General features: G+C 39.3%; 1 protein-coding gene across 12 annotated transcripts in view; it reads left to right on the top strand.

Moving 5' to 3' along the window:
• FN1 (fibronectin 1) overlaps positions 1-17,423 on the top strand; it is a 67,649-nt gene that overhangs the window by 17,294 nt on the left and 32,932 nt on the right. For all 12 annotated transcript variants that reach the window (XM_045868057.3, XM_045868054.3, XM_045868055.3 and 9 more), the window contains exons 13-21: positions 3,806-3,927; positions 6,342-6,522; positions 6,731-6,907; positions 7,854-7,982; positions 8,089-8,178; positions 8,976-9,170; positions 9,919-10,191; positions 11,506-11,772; positions 16,370-16,464. In XM_045868057.3, coding sequence (XP_045724013.1) covers positions 3,806-3,927; positions 6,342-6,522; positions 6,731-6,907; positions 7,854-7,982; positions 8,089-8,178; positions 8,976-9,170; positions 9,919-10,191; positions 11,506-11,772; positions 16,370-16,464 — 1,529 coding nt within the window. The remainder of the gene's footprint in view (positions 1-3,805; positions 3,928-6,341; positions 6,523-6,730; positions 6,908-7,853; positions 7,983-8,088; positions 8,179-8,975; positions 9,171-9,918; positions 10,192-11,505; positions 11,773-16,369; positions 16,465-17,423) is intronic.

Raw genomic sequence — 17,423 nt, 5'->3', positions numbered from 1 at the left:
TTTTTAAAAATCTGACTGCAGAAAAACCTGAAGTTCAGAAATTATATAATTGGTTTTCTTCTTTAATGAGGCAATTAAAGGATAGAAACTTTTAAAGAAACACTCTCTAGTTTCTATGTTTAGGATTGTTATTGGTGTGGCAGTTTGTCAAAAATCGTCCTCCAATTTAGAGAGAAATTTTTTTCTCACTCTTTTAAAATGAGCCTGTTCACGAAGCAACTCACTGGAAGCATTTTGGTGGACGTGACAAGGGTGAAATCCAAATGGAAAGGAAGGGAGCCTTCTGCTTTGGAGTTTTACAAGTTGACTTTGCTCCTACTTTTTAAAAAGGGTCAGAGGAATGCCCATTGAACATGGAGGAGGGGATTTAGAGAGGGGATTGGTGTTTGCCCTCAGTACGAGGTTGGGCGCTTATCTCTGTGCCTGGTTTGCTCAAGGGTTCATGCCTAGCACACGGGGCTTTATGAGTGTGGGAAGAATAAAGGAGCCACAGATGACCAGCAGACTGTCTCGGAGCCTTGCCCTGTTGGCTCCTTCTACAGAGAGGATTTGGTGGAGTTGTTCAAACTAACAGAAGATAAGAGGCATTTGGTTTGTCAATAAACAGCTAGGAAAGCACAGATCTCAGCAAATAAAATAGAGAAAAAAGGACTGAGTTGCAAACTCATAAATATTTAACTTCCCCAGGGTCATCGTTACTAGAAATGATTCATTTCTGCCTTATTTTAAACTGATTTTTTTTTTAAGATTTCATTTATTTATTTGAGAGAGAGACAATGAGAGAGAGCGAGTACATGAGAGGGGGGAGGGTCAGAGGGAGAAGCAGACTCCCTGCAGAGCAGGGAGCCCGATGCGGGACTCGATCCCGGGACTCCAGGATCATGACCTGAGCCGAAGGCAGTCGCCCAACCAACTGAGCCACCCAGGGGCCCTTAAGCTGATTTTTAAAAGCATACACATCGTGTCATATTTTTACTTAACTGTCTTATGGTTAGCCTGATCAGATTGAATAAGAGAGGGAGTCAAGTTTTTACAATGGTAATTGCTAGTATATACCAGTTAGGTTAATTTTAGTTTTATCAAATTCAACTGACGTAAATGATGTCAGAATTTTCATATTTCCTGTTTTCAGATCATATGTAGATTAAGGTAGAGTGGTAATCAGAATTTAGTTGACCTCACAAATGATGGACACGGTCTGGTCTCTTTTCTTTCTGAACAAAAATATACTAAATGCATGAAATCCACACTGCCATTCAGTGCAGCCTCCTTAAGGGTGGGCTATGGTGCAAGCGTAAATTTCAAAACCTACAATTTCGGACCAGTGCTTGAAGTTTTAGAAAGAAAAGAAACTTCTGTAGTTTTGCTCCGTCACGGAGGTACAAACCACTGAGTCGCATTTTCCTTTTCCCACCCCCTCCTCATGGACCCAGGAACATGATTAGAGTTAAAGGTGAGCAGTGAAACTTAATAGACATTTTACCATCATAAACTTTTGCTTTTAATTAAAAGCTGGTTTTTTTTAGAGCAGTTTTAGGTTCCCAGTAAAATTGAAAGGTACAGAGCTTTCCCATATAGCCCTTGCCCCCACACATGCACAGCCTCCCCTATTACGGACACCCCCCACCGGAGTGGCGCATTTGTTACAACCGAGAAATCTGCATCGCCCCGTTTTCACCCAAAGTCTATGGTTTACATTAAGGATCACTCTCGGTGTTGTACATTCTGTGGCATCATACACTTTTTTTCTTCCTTCAAAATCATGATTGCCAAACTAAGTAAAATACGTATCAGGTGTCTCCTTACTTAAGGAAATTATAGTAGGACTTCTTTAGAGGATCGATATTTAAACAGCCTTACACCAATTATTGTGAATAATTTAAGGACGTGATATTTCTGTATTTACTGATGTTCACAGAAGTCACATCTCTGACATTTTGCTTCATTATTTGTCTTATTTATTTAAATTTATTAAATTAAATAAATTTAAGTACGCTTATTTATATTTGTGAGGATCTTTATAAACAGAAGGCGTAATTTAAAAAGTGACATGAAATTAACTTCTGCCAGTTGATTAAAACAAACATCCTGCCATGTTCTGTGAAATATACACTATTTTAGAATGGAAAACTGAGAATTTTATGCATGGATTTTGGTGTTCAGGTGGCTTAGAAATACGTGCATTAAATGAAATTAAGATTCAGAGAATAGTTGTTACTCTTTGAATTATTCCCAAAACTTTTGAGTCTACAAAGATATGCAAGTTTTGTATTTGTTCTGCCATAGAATACTTTGTTTTCAAAGAGAATTGAACAGCAAAGATAATAATTAAGTTTGAGGGGCGCCTGGGTGGCTCAGTCGTTAAGCGTCTGCCTTCGGCTCAGGTCATGATCCCAGGGTCCTGGGATCAAGCCCCGCATTGGGCTCCTGCTCTGCGGGAAGCCTGCTTCTCCCTCTCCCTCTCCCTCCCCCCTGCTTGTGTTCCCTCTCTCACTGTGTCTCTCTCTGTCAAATAAATAAATACAAATCTTAAAAAAAAAAATAATTAAGTTTGAAAATCACTATTTTTTTTCCCTAAGAGCTTTCAGAAAACTTAAATCTGTTAACAAGTGAAATGCTTTATGAAACTTGCAAAACGTTGCTTTTTTTTGATAGAGTGGCAGTTAGAAATTCTTGGAAAGGTTATGACAAGGAACTTTATTTCTAATAAGTAGAACACTGATTGGCATCATAAAAAAAGACAGTGTTTAGGAAAAAGATGGTGTTCTGTTCTTCAAGCTTAAATTCTCTAGCTATTTCATTATTATCCTAAATGGAGTCTACACTATTAAGAAATTAATTCTACTTACCTTATATGTTTTTTTCTTAAAAAAAAAAGAAAAAGAAGAAGAAGAAGAAGAACCAAAACCAGGCTTTGAATTTTGTTGGAAACAGTCATACATATCGAGATGTGGAAATACTGAATTTAGTATATACTTTAAAATGCCATTTCAGTTGGAAACTGCTTTTGGAAAAAAAAAAGTTTGACCTCTTAATAATTTGAGCACTCAGTAGTAGGATTTTAGGGTATACTTATCGAGTAAAACTAAAACTAAAACTTTCCCCCTAACTAATAGGATGCTTAGGCTGATAAGAAATAAAACTGAGTCTTGGGGCATCTGTCTGGCTCAGTCAAATGAGCATGCAACTCTTGATCTTGGGGTCATGAGTTCGAGCCCCACGTTGGATATAGAGATTACTTAAATAAAACTTAAAAAAAAAAGAAATAAAACTGAGTCTGTAATTATTCATTAAGGATTCTACCCCACTTAGAAATATGTGTGCTTTATATCATGTCATATAGCCTTTGGAATGTTTCCTTCTTAGTGGGTAGATGCATTCTTGATGAAAGCCTTCACAAATGAGAATTTGCTTTAAAGAAGCTTAGTATGATAAATAAATAGAGTTTGGGTTCTGTGTCACTTTATTTGGCTTAGAGTAGTTTCGCAATTTTCTCAAAATTCTTACTTTGAAAATGGAGAGGAAAGCAAACTGAGAGGCATTTTTCACATTTTATTTGCTATAAACAAGTTCTATTTGCATTTCTCATGTGATGGACAGTGATCTATTGACTAAGAAAGGATTTTGTTGTGTTGATTTCCAGGGTGAGGATGTAAAAAAGTAATCCAAGAATTTTTTTTTTTACTCTACTCACATTTACTGATAAGTAAAACTGTCTTTTAATGATGGCCATCCATGTGCACTAAATTTTAAGCTGAAGTAAGTGAGTACCCAAGATCACCGAATCTCACATTTTCATTTTCAGGCACAACTGGTCCCGTCCAAGTAATCATCACTGAGACCCCCAGTCAACCCAATTCTCACCCCATCCAGTGGAATGCCCCAGAACCATCTCACATTTCCAAGTACATTCTCAGATGGAAGCCTGTGAGTATCCCGCTCAGAAACTGCACACTGAGACTACTGAAATTAACACATTCTAAACATTTTTTTTTCCAGCTTTTGAGCCAATAAATATGATTAACTATCCGTGACTTGACATACAGATTTAGCTTTTTTGGTATTTAGAAGGATTTAGAAAGATTTGTTATTTAGAAAATCTTCTTAACAAGGACTTAGAAATGATAATGCCTGAAACAATTCTTCCCCAATATGGGAAGAGAATCTAAAGGTTTTATATGTCTTGCAACTCTATCAGAGGAAAACAATGATTGGCATCATTTCCATGATTGAAAAATTAATCTTTAGCTCTTTGGGTTCACTTTTGAAGGGAGTACTTCTTAAAACATTATTTTTGATCCTTTGAAGTTATTTAGATAGAAGGGGAAAAGATGGTGCAAGGGAAGAATACAGAGGAGTGATGGTTTGTTTAAAAAGTGAACCTTGTGATTTTCTAACAAGAACCATCTAGAAATTGAAGAAATCATACAGAAATCATATTGGTCTAGTAAGCTTTAGTTTTTCTTACCCTTCAAACCTGTCTGCTATACCTCCAAAATTCATGACTCATAACTTGAGAAACACTATTTTAAACACAGGACAAAAATGCCCACTCTTAGCCATAGCTATTAAATTCTAGCAATTAAAAGCAAAATGAGGGGGTGCCTGGGTGGCTCAGTCAGTTGAGCATCTGCCTTCAGCTCGGGTCCTGATCCCAGGGTTCTGTTCAGCATCAGTTCCCTGATCAGCGGGGAGCCTGGTTCTCCCTCTCCTCCGTGCCTCCCCACCTGCGCCTACTCTGTCTGTCTCTTATAATAAATAAATGAATGAATAAATGAATGAACGAATGAATAAATAAATAAATAAATAAAAACTTTTGACTTACTAATGCAGTTAACTCTTGGGGAAAAATTCAAGCTGTGAAATCTTTTTTTTTTTTTTTTTTTTGGTAGTATACTCAGTACTCTTGTCCATAGTATGTGGAGTAGCCATTTCCAGAACTTTGTATCTAGTAGATGTTAGTCAATGAGATCACTATATTGTCCCCTCAGATACCTCCTTGTCTCTCATCATTTTGTTTCATCACCAATTTTATTTACTTTAAAGCTAACTCTGAAGTGTTATGTGAGGTCTCTGTAATTTGGGACACTTACAGAGAGGTATAAAATGTACATTGAATTGGGAAATCTTCAAAGAAGCTGCAGTGATGAATTTCTTTGAGATTTTCAACAATTAAGAATTTTCAGGTTTTTCCTCAATGGATGTTACCTGAGAGTTTGTTTTTTCTGATAGCTAATTGTCTAGAAAAGTTCACATTGAATGAAAGATTTATCATTAAATCTGAGCTAATTGTCATGATTAATTGCAGTGTTTTTTTTTTCAGGGTATTTGAGTTAAAATTTAAATTTAAGATATACAAGGATCCGTTTCATTGATTTCAAAAATATAAATGGACACTTGAGTATTTGAATTATTGAGGAACTGGTTGATTGGATAATTTAAAAAACTCACTGGGCATTAAAAATGTATTTTGACTTAGTTTAGAATATTTACACTTAAAAGGATCTCATCTTGTTTGAAGTAAGGCCGTTTCTTTTCCACACATTTTATTGCAATGAGTTTTGTGATCCATGACATGTTAATGAAGTTGGACAGGATGTGAAAATGTAAACTGGAATCAAAGATTAAATAAACCAAAATCACATTCTTTTTCAGTCTTGCCCAAAGTTGGGAACTGCTTTTGATGGGGTAATTCATATCCAAGAATGAGCCTTCAGCCAGACCAGTGGAACCTTATATGTGATGGTCCCAGGAACTGAGTCACAAAGCAGTATTATATTTTTGACTATTTCTGCAAGGCAAGAAATTTGTATCCTACTAAGTGAAAGAGTATAGAGCCTTTTCCCACTTCAGAGAAGAATTTATCTCTCTTCATCGTAGAAATTTAAAAAATGGGAGAGGCAAAACTTGGGTTCATCATCAGTCTGGCAAAAAAGGAAGGTGCCCAGTGCCTGCGACTGTGTGACCTTGGTCATGTCACACCTCCCTGTTTCTTCACCTGTAAAATGAGGGTAATTATACCATTAACTTGGAGGAAAGGAGAGATGGAGTTTAAATGAGTGAATGCAAGTAAAACAGCACAAAGCCTGGCACACAAAGAGCTACCAGTAAATATTAGCTATGATAATAATTATTATTAATATTAAACTCTGCTAAAGATCCCTATCCCTTTAGCAGAGATAAAGATATATCTCTGCTAAAGATTCTGATTCCAGTTTTCCATGATTTTCTTCCACAGCGGCGCTGCCTAGGTCCCTCCTTCTTTGAAGATTACTCAGTATCATCTCTGAATGTTCATCCTTGGGAATACTTATATGACTTCTTTTCTTTTAAATCTTTAGAAAAATTCTCCAGGCCGTTGGAAGGAAGCCACCATTCCCGGCCACTTGAATTCGTACACCATCAAAGGCCTGACGCCAGGCGTGGTATATGAGGGACAGCTCATCAGTGTCCAGCACTATGGCCACCGAGAGGTGACACGCTTTGACTTCACCACCACCAGCACCAGCCCCGCGGTGACCAGTATGTATGCCACCCATCCTCATGGCTGTGCCTGTGTTCCTCAGCACGTGGTTCCTGTGTTCCTCAGGAAGTGGTTTGCTTCCCAAGTCCTATTCCTCCGTGGATGGCACCAACACTTTTTTTTTTTTAAAATGGTGTCCTTTGGATGACAGTAGTAAATGTTCTCCAGTGGCTGAAGGCTCCCTTTCCCCTTTCTGTCACCCTCTAGGCAACACCGTGACAGGAGAGACGACACCCCTTTCTCCCGTTGTGGCCACTTCTGAATCTGTGACCGAAATCACGGCCAGCAGCTTTGTGGTCTCATGGGTCTCAGCTTCAGACACCGTGTCAGGATTCCGTGTGGAATACGAGCTGAGTGAGGAGGGAGATGAGCCACAGTATCTCGGTAAGCTAAATGTGCCATCATGACAGCTTTGGAACTAGTTGACGGCTCGTACTGAACAAACTTCCGCTGTGAGGAAGGGAAAGATGACCTTTCTAGAACTGAGCTGGGTTTTTCCTAAGCCATGCTCACATTTTCCTGGTCCCCAATATGAGCTGCATTATGCATTCGCCTGGGCACAGGTCTATACAACCATAGTGTTTTCTTTTATATATATATATATAATTTTTTAAATAGATTTTATTTATTTATTTATTTGGGAGAGAGCGTGGGGAGAGGAGCAGAGGGAGAGGGACAAGTAGACTCTGCACTCAATGCAGAGACCTATGTGGGGCTTGATCTCAGGACCCTGAGATTGTGACCTGAGCCGAAATCGAGTCAGACACTCAACTGACTGAGCCACCCAGGTGCTCCTAGGGCTTTCTTTAGGGAAGTGATTGCCACTTTGAGGACCACAGCAGAAAATGTTAGCCTTTGGGGGTACACAGTACCCTCATTAATGCTTTTTAAATTCTCATGGTTAGGGGACTTTTAAAAACTTTATTGTAGCAAAATATATCATAGGCATAGAGCTTGATGAATTTTTATAAAGTGGACACACCCATGTGACCAGCACCCAGATCAGGAAAAAGAATATCCCTCCTACCCCATCGTCCCCTGCCCATAACCATCACCCTGACTTCTAACTACAGAGAGCTATTTTTACAAATTGGGGGTGGATTATAAAAATTATGTATCTTTAGAGAAAAAATTTAGAAAAATGGTAAACAAAAGAAAAATTATCCCATAATGCATCGATAATTACTGATTATCCATTAGCACATTTCCTTCTAGACTTGCCCCCTTCCCTTATGAATATATAGTTTTAAGAATATCCCTCTTCTAGTCTGTGGAGTGATTTCAGGGGTTGGTTTGCTCTGACTGGTAACCTTTCCTTTTTATTTTAAAGATCTTCCAAGCACGGCCACTTCTGTGAACATCCCTGACCTGCTTCCTGGTCGAAAATACATTGTAAATGTCTATCAGATATCTGAAGAAGGAGAACAGAGTCTGATCCTGTCTACTTCGCAGACAACAGGTACACATGTACTAGGCGCTGTGAAGAGAATCTTTTTTCTCTAGAACAGGCCTAGAGCAATATTTCCTGACTGTTTTCCTTGGGTGTTCCTTTCTTTTTCTGTTAGCACCTGATGCTCCTCCTGACCCTGCTGTGGACCGAGTGGATGACACCTCGATTGTTGTTCGCTGGAGCAGACCCCAGGCACCCATCACGGGTGAGGTTGGCCTCCTTGGCTGCCAAGTTCATCTTGACAGCACGGGTGGTGAGGGAGCCAATTCTGATCTGTGGACAGAGATACCACTTAACTCTCCTACATAACTCTAGACTAGGGTAAAGGTGTGTGTGTGTGTGTGTGTATAATAGTAATTCAGAATGTGATTATTTTCAAGTCTTAACTGCTCGACTTTCTTACAGATCATTTCCCACCATGTCCACTTTATTGACCCCCTACACACACACACACACACACACAACACACAACCTCGAAAGCCAGCTCACTGACTTATTAAACCAGGCATTTCTGAGATCGAAGAGGGGTAATTTTTCTGAAAACCTCACTCTAAGATTTAGTCTTAAAGAGGTAGCTCAGTTGCCTTCTTAGCTCATTAAGTTACTCAGCTGCCTCTGAAGTTTCTAAAAGACACAGACAATGCTAGACAATCTGCACTCAAGGTGGTTCATTAATTGCTTTCATTGCCCAGAGCTCGAAGAGAAGAAATCGTTTTCACATGAATATTTTCACCTCATGGCATCTCTAATAGACATTTATTAGGATATCAGGTCTTCAAGGATGATATTTATTATTAAGAAGGATTGCATGGCTGCTCTTATTTTATCTTTGTACTGAATAGTCCTTATAAGAAGTGGCAACATCTAAAGAGTCAGAAAGCATCACTAGTTCTTAACTAATCAAGCAAGCTGCTAAGGGTTTTTCTGAGAAGAGGGATTTATGACTCATTAAACCTCTGTTTCATAAAACTGTGTGGCTAACGTTTTCCCCTTGATCTGCAGGATACAGAATAGTGTATTCGCCGTCGGTAGAAGGTAGTAGCACAGAACTCAACCTTCCTGAAACTGCCAACTCAGTCACCCTCAGTGACTTGCAACCTGGCGTTCAGTATAACATCACCATCTACGCGGTGGAAGAAAACCAAGAAAGTACTCCTGTTTTCATCCAACAAGAAACCACTGGCGTCCCGCGTTCAGGTAACTTAAAGCCACCTCCTGTGGTATCATATCTCTTAGGGTTTACCCAGGTAACACATTTAACCTCACTTTTGTGGGAGGAATAAAACTGCCCTTGGATTGCGCTCATTTCCTCAGCCTGCTGGGGAGGACCAGAAGTGTAAGATGAAAGAATTATTATTTCTGTGGGAGGGTTGTTTTGTCTCTGTCAACGGTTCCTATATGCAAGTAATCTTATAGATTAGTTTATCCCTCAACTTAAGAAATTTGGCTGAAATGTCCACACTATAAACTAACTTATCAAGGCTGGCTATTGGCCTTCCTGATTACAAACTGACACATAAAGCCTTCATATTTTTCCCCAGAAACTTCAGTGTTCAGTCATCTGTTACTTTTAAGTTTTACAAAATGGTTCAGTAAAATGCAAACCACATTTTTTCTGTTGTCACAATTAGGATTTTTTTTTTAATTTTATTTTTTGTGTGTTTATTTTAAACTCCTTGATAGGACAATACATTGGAAACTCATCTGCTTAGCTACACATTTTAGGTAAAATAAAATAAAACGCTTCAAATGTCATACGTAAACAGGATGACTGAACCAGAGAAAATATAAGCAAAAACACATATTTTCTGGTGAAGAGACAAAACCTAGCATTGCTTTGGAATGAGAGGCACCATGAATTTTCTATACACATCTGGGAAATTGGCTTAAAAAAAAATACTCTTCAGGAGGAATTGTGAATGACCGGTTGGCTCTTGTCTGTTAGATGAAGTTCCTCCTCCCCGGGACCTGCAGTTTGTGGAAGTGACAGATGTGAAGGTCACCATCATGTGGACACCCCCTGAGAGTGCAGTGACCGGCTACCGTGTGGACGTGATCCCCGTCAGCCTGCCTGGGGAACACGGGCAGAGGCTGCCCATCAGCAGGAACGCCTTTGTGGAAGTCACTGGCCTGTCCCCCGGGGTCACCTATCACTTCAAAGTCTTCGCTGTGAACCAAGGGCGGGAGAGCAAGCCTCTGACGGCAGAGCAAACGACCAGTATGTCTTGCTTCTGACTATCTCCACCCCAGGTTCTCCACCCTGACTTCCAATCTGTGGTGAATGCACAGCAAACCGTTAACTCCTAGGGGTACAGTTAGAGATGGGGAACTACCCAGTGGAGAAGAGAATGCGTGGTGGACATAAAACCCGTTAACACTTCGAAACAAAATGGAGATCAGCTCCATGGATGCTAAACGGTGACCCATTTCCCAAATACACGTATCCATGTAATGGCCCCGAGAGAGGGGAACTTAAGAGAACCTGATTTTCTTTGCTGACAGAGACATGGATTGTAAATTTGAGGATATTTTCTGTAACTAAAAATATCTAGATCAAACTGCAAATGTGTGCTCCTAACCCTTTTATAGAATTATTTATAAATAGTAATTGCTAAAACAGTTATTGCATATGAAGTCCCAGGGTCTCTGCTCAGTTCATGGTCCTTATAGTTAATACTCTTTTTGACCTAATGAAAAAGGTCTTCTTATCCGCTTTGGATTCATGAAGCAATTGAAGCTCATACAAAATTCTGCTGTTTGTGAAGTCCAAGAGCTAGGAAACAATGGAGCTGGATCCACATAGAATTTTGCCTTGTGACTCCATGTCCCGTTCTTTCAGTTATTATATTTGACTACCTCTTAAGCACTTCCTTCATCTGAAAAGTGTTTTAATTTACTGCAGGGAAAGTGCTAGCTATCACCCTCAAGAAAACTCACAGTTTGTGTGATTCTTTCTGATAGTGCACCCTCACCAGCATCCTACCGTGATTCTGACAGATATGCTATAATTATTATCTAATACGGATTATGCAAAAATTACTTTTATTCCTCTAGCAAAGGACTATTCATTCAATACATGCAGACAATTTTCTTTACATTCCCTGTAGAGGTTTCATCTTGCCCTCGTTTTATTGGCCTTGTCTCTCATGTCTTAACCAGTTTGGTTCAGAGCACATTGTGGTATTCACAAGTGGTTTTTTTGGTTATTGTTTCTGTTTTGATAATGCTATCTCAATAATGTTAGTATAATTTCAGAGGGTGATGGGAAAGTCATGCTGGAAAATTCCACTTTCCTCAGGATCAAAGTCAAGCAAAAAAAAAAAAAAAAGTCAGCAATTTCTCACGATTGACACCATTTTGCAAAGTTCCGTGTAGCACTCCATCTCATAATAGCTCCACATTTCCAAGGTTTTGAGTTTTACTTAGTTTCCACCTTAAGAAAGGTTTAGAAAATTCAGTCAAGCTTTTGACTTTCCGTATGATCATTCCTGAGGGTCAAATATTTCTTGATGTGTTTCATCTTTTTTTCTAGGATTGGATGCTCCCACTAACCTCCAGTTTACCAACGAAACTGACTCAACTGTCTTAGTGACCTGGACTCCAACTCGGGCCCAGATAGCCGGGTACCGACTGACTGTGGGCCCGACCCGGGGAGGCCAGCCCAAGCACTACAACGTGGGGCCCTCGGCCACGCAGTACCCCCTGAGGAATCTGCAGCCTGGGTCTGAGTACACCGCATCCCTCGTGGCTGTCAAAGGCAACCAGCAGAGTCCCAAAGCCACAGGAGTCTTCACCACTCGTAAGCTAAAGTTTGAACATCCCATCTTAGTGATGTCGTCAGTTTTTACCTATGTTTACATTCTCCGTGGTCTTAGTGATGTCGTCGGTTTTTACCTATGTTTACGTTCTCCGTGCTTCATCCAATTTTTAAAAAGTTAACTTAAAAACCCTTAGTACAAGGTTTAAATAAAAGGGAAGATTAAAAGCAGTGCTACTCAAAGTGTGGTCATGGACCAGCCCCTTGATCCATGTGTTTGTTATTGGATCCTAAGGAGCTTGTGCTGGAGTAGAAATCAGGAAGCACGCTATTCAGTTCAGCTGATCGTTTTCTGAAGCAAAATTTTCTTTTCTTTTTTTTTTTTTTAAAGATTTTATTTATTTGAGAGAGAGAGTGAGAGAGAGAAAGAGCACAGGAGGGGGGAGCGGGAGAGGGAGAAGCAGACTCCATGCTGAGCAGGGAGCCCAATGCGGCACTCGATCCCGGGACTCCAGGATCATGACCTGAGCCGAAGGCAGTCGCTTAACCAACTGAGCCACCCAGGCACCCTGAAGCAAGATTTTCTTGATGAAGGTTAAATTACAAATGTTACCAGGCTTCTTATTTCCTCTGGGACCACTTTGAGTAATGCGGTTTAAAGCACCCAGTTATTTGAAAGTCGAATGCTATTGTATTAAATGAGTGTACCAAACATCAGTTAAGGCAAGAAACAAAACCAGCACGGATGTCTACGTCCTGCTACTTTTGGTGTTGAATGATAGCAGTAAGTGTAGAATGAAAACATTTACAAACTGAATGGAAACCAATAGAACAAGAAGTTAAGGAAAGGATTTCTTTATGAGACTGGAGCAGATTAAAGTATTTCTGCAGAACGGAATACTTTTTTTTTTTTTCTTTTCATCTTTCTTAAACGACTCTTGAAGTTCCAGTGAGGGAAGAAGACTGACAATTTTTTGGTCATGTCTGTCTTTTTTTGCTCGACACTTTATGGAAAGTGGCCCTAAATCTCCTACATATTTACATCACAATAAAGACCTGTATTCATAAACTGAGTTCTATTAAAAACATTCTCATTTACATTACAAAGAATTATGAGACCCCTAATTTCTAGCTGAACACCAGTTGTTATTTTTAACTCAACATTTTGAATTATAGAAGCACCCAACACTTTTCAACATATATCACGACTATGAACTAGTTTGCATTTTTCCAAAAACGTTTTAAAAATATAGATGTTAAGGAGCCTTCAAAAAGCGAGCGTAAGTTTAGCTGTAAATAACTATGGAATTTACTTCCCAAAGAAAATTCTCCACAAACTTTTCCCAGTAAGAATTCATAATTTACCAAAAATGTATTTCCACTTAAATTTGGTATAGGGTTTTTGGCTAGTGAAGTCTTTTTCATTTCCTTTTTTTTTTTTTTTTTTAAGATTTTATTTTATTTATTTATTTGAGACAGAGAATGAGAGAGAGAGAGCACATGAGAGGGGAGAGGGTCAGAGGCAGAAGCAGGTTCCCTGCCGAGCAGGGAGCCCGATGCGGGACTCGATCCCGGGACTCCAGGATCATGACCTGAGCTGAAGGCAGTCGCTTAACCAACTGAGCCACCCAGGCGCCCCGTGAAGTCTTTTTCTTAAGTAACTGCTAATTATAAGCAAGTAAAATCTGCTTTTCATTCGTAAGTTAACTTCTAAATTTTGCTATTTTATGTTACATGTTACTAAGATACTCTAGAATCTATTAATATGAAATCAGTGTTTTTGTATTTCTTACAGATGCCCTTCATGAATTAGAATAGAGATTTCAGTAGATTTAACCTTTTACTGACCACATATAATTCTACAAATTATTATTTTTACTTTTTCACTCCTTAACATGAGACTTTTTTTTTGTAGTTTCTTTTGATGGACAAAAGAAACCAAAGAGAAAAAGCATTTTTAATGATATAACAATAATTAAGTATTGTTAAGTAAGAAACAATAATTAAGTACAGTGAGTCAACATAGAGTGTTTCAAGTACTTTTGCAGACTTTGATATATTGGCCATATTACGTTGATGTTCTGCACAGGATATTTCTATAAAACATAATTCTATTTGAGTTAAAGTACTGATTGTCAAAACTAATTTTACTGGATAAAGGTTAACATACTGCCTTGCTCACAGCCCATGTTCAAAAACTGTTCACTGAATAGATGATTGAGGGAAGAATGAGAATGAAAACAGTTCAACCAAGCAAAGCTTCAGTTTAAATAAACCTACTTAAGTAGGCAGTTCCACAACTTCATTTGAACTTGAAGTACTCTCTGAGGCTGTAAACATCAGTACGGCTTGCATATTTTTGCAGTTGCTGTAAGTTTCTGTAGCTTTTTACTGTCTTACCATGCTTAATTCTGGGAATAACTTTTCTGGATTTTATAACGTGCTAAATTCTTAAAAGCAAATGTGAGGGTGGAGTGGTGGTGGGGGGGGCTGCTGTTTCTGGGGAAAATACAGCTTACTCCTTTATAAATAGGGCAAATTTTATTTCTTTAACAGCCAGGCTGTTCTTCACCTAACAAGACCTGCCAGAACCCATAATTCATACTTACAGTCACATCCTTTGTTTGACATCAGTTTGTGGGTTTGTGGTTTGGAGATTTTCCTGTAATGGTCTTCCCAGGCAGAGAGCATCATCTTCAACTTGGGAAGATGCTAGCTGGCTGGCTCAAGCAATAGAAAACACCCAGTCCTAAAGCCCAAGACAGTGGAAGAGAATGTAATTTGTGAAAAAGTTGTGACTTTCACAGATGTTCTGTGCAAGAAGCTACTTGCTCTCCGAATTGTTTTCTTGTGGCCATTAATGTGGTTCCACGGGGCAAGCCACCGCATGTTGGCAAAGTCAGCAGCAGCCAAGTGGCGTATGATTTCAGAGACCCTGGGAAGGCATCATGGGTCACCTGCCCCGGTTCCCCCGAAGACACCCTTGAAATCATAATGTAGTTAGGAAACGGCTCACTAAACAGTAGAACTTCAGGTCAGCTGATAGAGTAGTCATTGAAGAGTAGCCCACACACATATTTTATTTTTTTCCACACAGTATTTTCAGAACAATTTTTTAAAATCACACATTCAAGTGCAGCCTGGAAACAAGTGGGAGAATTACAGTGGTGCCCAAACCCCCACATGGTCGAAGGGAAGACAAGTGCCTGGAGCTGAGGAGTGAGCAGGGTCTTCGGACTTTTAATCTCCATTGTGTACCTCTGGAGGATAACTGGTCTCCCTGGCCATTCATAATTTCACATAAATGCATTTAATAGGGTTTTTTCCCCCAGTGGACACAGAATTTGGTTGGGACATAAAAAGGAAGGAATTATGAAGGCACCAAACATGTGACCCAGCCTGGTAACGCACTCGAAACCCTTGAATTTGACCCACCCTGTTCAGATGTCTTGGCTTCTGAGACCTCATCAGCAGCCAGTTATTGAAATGCTTATTCCTCTTATTACAAGATTTAGTTGTTCAGTCCCTTATATTTTGGAGATTCTAAATCTGTAAAAAGATTTGTAGACTGTTGAAAACGTCTGTCTTAAATGTGTGTACACATGCTCTTTTTTCTTCTTTTCTTGTTTTTTTTTTTAAAGTAATGTTTTTACTGAGAGAATAACAGCGAGGTCAGGATGATAGGAGCTGGAAAATTAACTTGTTATAATTCTTTTTTTTTAAAGATTTTATTTATTTATTTGACAGAGAGAGACAGTGAGAGAGGGAACACAAGCAGAGGGAGTGGGAGAGGGAGAAGCAGGCTTCCCGCTGAGCAGGGAGCCCCATGCGGAGCTCGATCCCAGGACCCCGGGATGATGACCTGAGCCGAAGGCAGACGCTTAATGACTGAGCCACCCAGGCGCCCCGCTTGTTATAATTCTTAATGCCAGTGGCAGAGTACTAAAATTTTGTAATATGTTTATCCTAAATGGATAATCACATATTTAAGGAATCTTTAGGATTTATAAGTACATCCATGGTGGCAGATTTTGTTTAACTTTCATACGGTCTTTCTCATTGCAACCAAAAACAATTGACCATCGTTATGGAATAATTCAGCATGGAGCTATTTTCAGATCACATCTATAATTTAACAATTGTTCTCAAATTGATTATTTAAAAAGCAGAATGATAATCAATTTGTGGTGACCAGTTTTACATTTCAAATGGGATTTTAAACTGACTGTAGAGGGAAATTTATTGTCATAAAACTCAAATCCCAGACTTGATGGAAAGACACAAATCAAGGAATCCAAGGACTTGAACTTGTCTTCTGAGGTCATTTAGGCCCTTGTTACTGAAGTATGATTGGTGGGCTAGTGGTAGCCTCGGCATCATGGAAATGCAAACTTCTAGCCCCACTTCGGTCCTACAGAATCAGAACCTGCATTTTAGCCAGGTGTCAGATAATTTGTGTGGTGCATGAAAGATTGGGAAGCACTGACCTACTCCAAATTCCCACCCAGTGAAGGCTATGACATTGAGGATCCGCTAGCTGGGTAAACCGAGGTTCTCCGTAAAAATACTTGTTCTGTACGTTCTGTGCCATCATCTGTGACTCCAAGGTTTGAACGCATGCATTGATTCTGTTTCACAGTGCAGCCTCTCAGCTCCATTCCCCCTTACAACACGGAGGTCACTGAGACCACCATTGTGATCACATGGACACCTGCTCCAAGGATTGGTTTTAAGGTAAGTTGCAAATGTTCCTAATCTCTTGTGGTATAGCCCCGAGGTGCCCTCATGTTTCTGGATGTGGTAGAAACGGGGTGTTTGGGAGTCAGGAGACCTGGGTTTGGCTGGCTGCCTCCCTCTGTGCCTCTCTGACCCCATCATCCAGGTATAACATGATCGTCCCCTCACTGAATTGCTGGAAGGATGGACTGAGGCCGTGGAAGTGCTTTGCAAAGGATAAAACATTAGTATGGAACTGTTGCTGTGATCTGATTTTCTCTATCCTTTTCCCCAGGGAACTGCACTTTAAAATATATAGGGAAATGCCTTTTGTTGTGTTGTTGTAAACGGGGGTCAACAAGTTCATGAAAACCAATTTAGGGAGACTAATTAAGCTCAGAGTCACTTAAAAATCACATTTCCATCCAATCAGTTTCATCTCCACTTGTTCAAAGCCCCTTGGGTGAATCTCTTAATAGAAGTTAAGATTAAGGTCTTCCCTGTAGATATCTGGATTCATGTTCTTTAAAGTAATGATATTAGGGAAGTGATGAATACAAATGAATATGTTTAAAAGAATTCCTTTCCTTGGCATTTAGAGTGTGGGGAGAGAAATATTTATTATAATTGGAAATCAAGACTAAATCCCCATGATTGCTTGTTTAAAAAAATACACCAAAGGTCACTTCTTTTTTGAAATATGCAAATGGCCATATTGACGATTATGCTACTTAAATATAGAGAAGCCCTTTTTGAAGATTGCCGTTTTAAATTTCTCTTAATCGTGTCATTCTAACTTTCAGAAGCCTTATAACCTACAAAGGACGTCTCTAGAGTTGAACACTGTTTGATGAGACAATATTACCTAGGTTTTGAAATAAAATATTAAAAATCTGAAAATTATGGGCACATTCATTTTAATTCTTCTTTTGTAATATATTATCCTGCAGTTTAAGCTATGGACATACTTCTTCAAA

The sequence above is a fragment of the Mirounga angustirostris genome, unplaced genomic scaffold (genome assembly GCF_029215605.1).
Source record: "Mirounga angustirostris isolate CCGP_5_RB_7025 unplaced genomic scaffold, mMirAng1.0.hap1 SCAF_3, whole genome shotgun sequence".
Lineage (NCBI taxonomy): Eukaryota > Metazoa > Chordata > Mammalia > Carnivora > Phocidae > Mirounga > Mirounga angustirostris.
This window is presented reverse-complemented; position numbering and strand designations above follow the sequence as displayed.